Below are 3,572 nucleotides of genomic sequence, written 5' to 3' on the forward strand. Positions count from 1 at the left end.
GGATTATGACTTGGAAAATAGCTTTCAAAAACATTGGGTCAACTGGGGATTTCTGAATACAGATTTGATTATTAGATGAAATTTTAAAATGTAGTGATATGGAAAGGTGGAGATAATGCTAATTAAAAAGAGAGTATAGCCTTGGCTGGTATGGCTCTGTGGTTAGAGCGTAGGCCTGTGGACCAAAGGGTCTCAGGTTCGATTCCCAGTCAAGGACACGTACCTGGGTTGCAGATTCCATTATGGGCCAGTTGGGGTGTGTGCAGGAGGCAACCAACGTGGCTCTCTCACAACGATGTTTCTCTTTTTCCCTTCTTAAAAAAAAAAATCAATGAAAAAAAAATATCCTGAGGTGAGGATAAACATAAAAAGAGATGATAAAATAGCAGGTACAGGCCATGTTCCTGGCATCAAACTCTTCTAGGCTCAGGCTGGCCACACGTCTCCTGCACTCACATGGCCACCATTCAGCAGCTGCTAGGAAGACGGTGCTTAGTGGAGAGCTACGGCTTCCACGGGCACCTGAAGGAACTAGGAGTGGGAATGGCTCTGCGGAAAGTGGGTGCCATGGCCAAACCAGACCATGTCATCACTTCTGGTGGCAAAAACCTTAATAAGAACTGAGAGCACATTGAAAACGACAGTTCTCAGGTAACCTGGGAGAGAAGTTTGAAGAAACTACAGCTGATGGTGGAAAAACTCAGACCGTCTGCAGCTTTATAAATGGCACATTGTTGTCATCCCAATCCACCAAGGTTGCGGGTTCAATCGCAGTCAGGGCATATACAAGAACCAACCAAGGAATGCATAAATAAGTGGAACATATCAATGTTTCTCTCTCTTTCTCTCCAAAATCCGTCATTGGTTCAACATCAGGAATGGAATGGGAAGAAAAGTACAACAATGAGAAGATTGGAAGGCAGGAAATTAGTGGTGGAATGTGTCTTAAACAGTGTCACCTGTACTCAGACCTATGAAAAAGTAGAGTAAAAATTCCATCATCCTTCTGGACAAGAATTAGCTGTGAGGATAAACAAGCTCAGTTCAAGGAGCAAATCTCTCCAGGCTGTTTTGTTTTTCATCACTGTGTTCAGTTACCTTTATCGCAAACATTTTGCGAACAACTATTTCCGAGCGCTGGTTTAATTAGGATCAACCCTTTGGTTAGAAAATAAATGTATTTATGCTAAAAAAAAAAAGCAAGTACAATTTGCTTTCATTTTAATAAAAAGTGTATATATATATATATATATATATATATATATATATATATATATATATAAAGATCTGGAAAAATATACAATAAGATGTTATCAATGGCAATCTTTGGGTGGTACAAATATGGGCTAAATATAGTAATATCAAAAAATGTGCCCTGGCCAAGTAACTCAGTTGTTTGAAGCATATCCCATACACCAGGGTTGATTCCTGGTCAGGACACATACCTAGGCTACGGGTCTGATCCCCAGTCAGGGTGTGTGCAACCGATTGATGTTTCTATCTCACATTGATGTTTCTCTCTCTCTCTCTCCCCCTCTCTCTCTCTCCCCCTGCCCCTCTCCCTCTCCCTCTCCCTTTCTCTCTCTAAAATCAATAAAAATATATATTTTAAAAGTTTACTTACTTGTATTTTCTAACTGCTTTGTAATAACAAAAGGTTATTTTAATTTTTAAAATCTCTCAGAAAGGAAAAAAATAATCCACACTAATAAAAGAGAAAAATGGTAATTGGCGTACGACCGCTACCCTTCCGATTGGCTAATCAGCGTATCCTTATGCAAATTAACTGTCAGCCAAGATGGCGGCCGGCAGCCAGGCAGCTGGAAGCGAACGTGAGGCTTGCTTGCTCCCGCCTGACTTGCCGGGCTCTGAGCTGGCAGTTTGAAACATTCTAACAAATATAGCCGGCTGGGATCTCAGAGCTGAAGTTATACGTTGTTTCGATTATAGAACGGCAAACAAACCAGCAGCGGAAGCCTCAGAGCTAGAGCCAGAGCTAAAGCTGGCCCAGAAGAAAAAAAAAAAAAGAAAAAAAGGAGCGGTTGGGAGCTTCAATCAACAACCGCCAGCCTGAAAGCAGCCCTCAGCCCCTCACCCAGACTGGCCAGGCACCCCAGTGGGGACCCCCACCCTGAAGGGTGTGTGACCAGCTGCAAACAGCCATCATCCCCTCATCCAGGCTGGCCAGGCACCCCAGTGGGGACCCCCACCCTGATCCAGGACACCCTTCAGGGCAAACCAGCAGCCCCCAGGCCTCTATCCTATATAGTAAAAGGGTAATATGCCTCCCAGCACCGGGATCAGCAGAGCCTCGAGGTCTCCTGGCACCAGATCAGCATGACAGGGTGCAGCGCCCAAACCCCCTGATCGGCCCTGCTCTGTGTATGACAGGGGGTGGTGCCCCAACCCCCCCCCCCCCACGGGCCCTGCTCTGTGTGTGATGGGGTAGAGCCATAACCTCCCCATCGGCCCTGCCCTGAGTGTGACAGTGGTGGCGCCCCAACCCCCTGATCTGCCCTGCTGTGTGTGTGACAGGGGGCGGTGCCCTAACTCCCCTATCGGCCCTACTCTGTGCGTGACAGGAGGGAGCTCCCCAACCCCCTGATGGGCCCTGCTCTGTGCATGACGGGGGGGGGGGCAGTGCCCCAACCCCCTGATTGGCCCTGCTCTGTGAGTGACAGGGGGCAGCGCCCCAACCCCCTGATTGGCCCTGCTCTGTGCATCACAGGGGGTGGCACCGAAACCTCCCCATTGACCCTGCCTTGAGTGTGATAGGGGGTGGTGCCCCAACCCCCCAATCAGCCCTACCCTGAGCGTGACTGAGGGTGGCATCGCAACCTCCCAATCTGCCCTGCTCTGTGCATGACAGGGCGGCGCCCCAACTCCCCAATCAGCCCTGCTCTGAGCCCGACCAGGGGCTGCACCTAGGGATTGGGCCTGCCCTCTGTCACCCAGGAGCAGGCCTAAGCCAGCAGGTCGTTATCTCCCGAGGGGTCCCAGACTGCGAGAGGGCACAGGCCGGGCTGAGGGACCCCCCCTTCCCTCCCGAGTGCACAAATTTTTGTGCACCGGGCCTCTAGTAAAATAAAATAAAGGGAAAAAAATCTCTCAGAGAAACCTGTCATTTAAAGGAATGTTTTGGCCCTAGCTGGTTTGGCTCAGTGGATAGAGCGTCGGCCTCCAGACTGGAGGGTCCCAGGTTTGATTCTGGTTCAGGGCACATGCCCGGGTTGCAGGCTCGATCCCTGGCCAGTAGGGGGTGTGCAGGAGGCAGCCAATCAATGATTCTCTCCCATCATTGATGTTTCCATCTCTCTCTCTCCCTCTCCCTTCCTCTCTGAAATCAATAAAAATATATTAAAAGAATAAAGGAATGTTTTTCAAGGGGGTAATTATCTCTCATTTTAACTATTTATTAAAATGGATTTTTATAGGATGGGGTACATGCTGGACTGGAGCAGTGCCTTAAAGTTTGTTATATCAGCACCTAACCTATAATCACATATTTTCTTATGCAAAATATGTAACAATTCATGCCACGAGAGTAGAGTAAATGTTTCTTTAGCTTTGTT

At 47.9% G+C, this 3,572-nt stretch overlaps 1 protein-coding gene across 1 annotated transcript; it reads left to right on the top strand.

Annotated features, from left to right (window-relative positions):
* Nucleotides 1–456: 456 nt before the first annotated feature.
* On the top strand, nt 457–990 carry LOC111824526 (fatty acid-binding protein, epidermal-like). Its single transcript, XM_023748872.1, is given in 4 exon segments — nt 457–611; nt 613–639; nt 641–727; nt 858–990. Coding segments are annotated over 4 exon segments (402 nt in total).
* Nucleotides 991–3,572: the final 2,582 nt, after the last annotated feature.

The sequence above is a fragment of the Myotis lucifugus genome, unplaced genomic scaffold (genome assembly GCF_000147115.1).
Source record: "Myotis lucifugus unplaced genomic scaffold, Myoluc2.0 scaffold_1994, whole genome shotgun sequence".
Taxonomy (NCBI): domain Eukaryota; kingdom Metazoa; phylum Chordata; class Mammalia; order Chiroptera; family Vespertilionidae; genus Myotis; species Myotis lucifugus.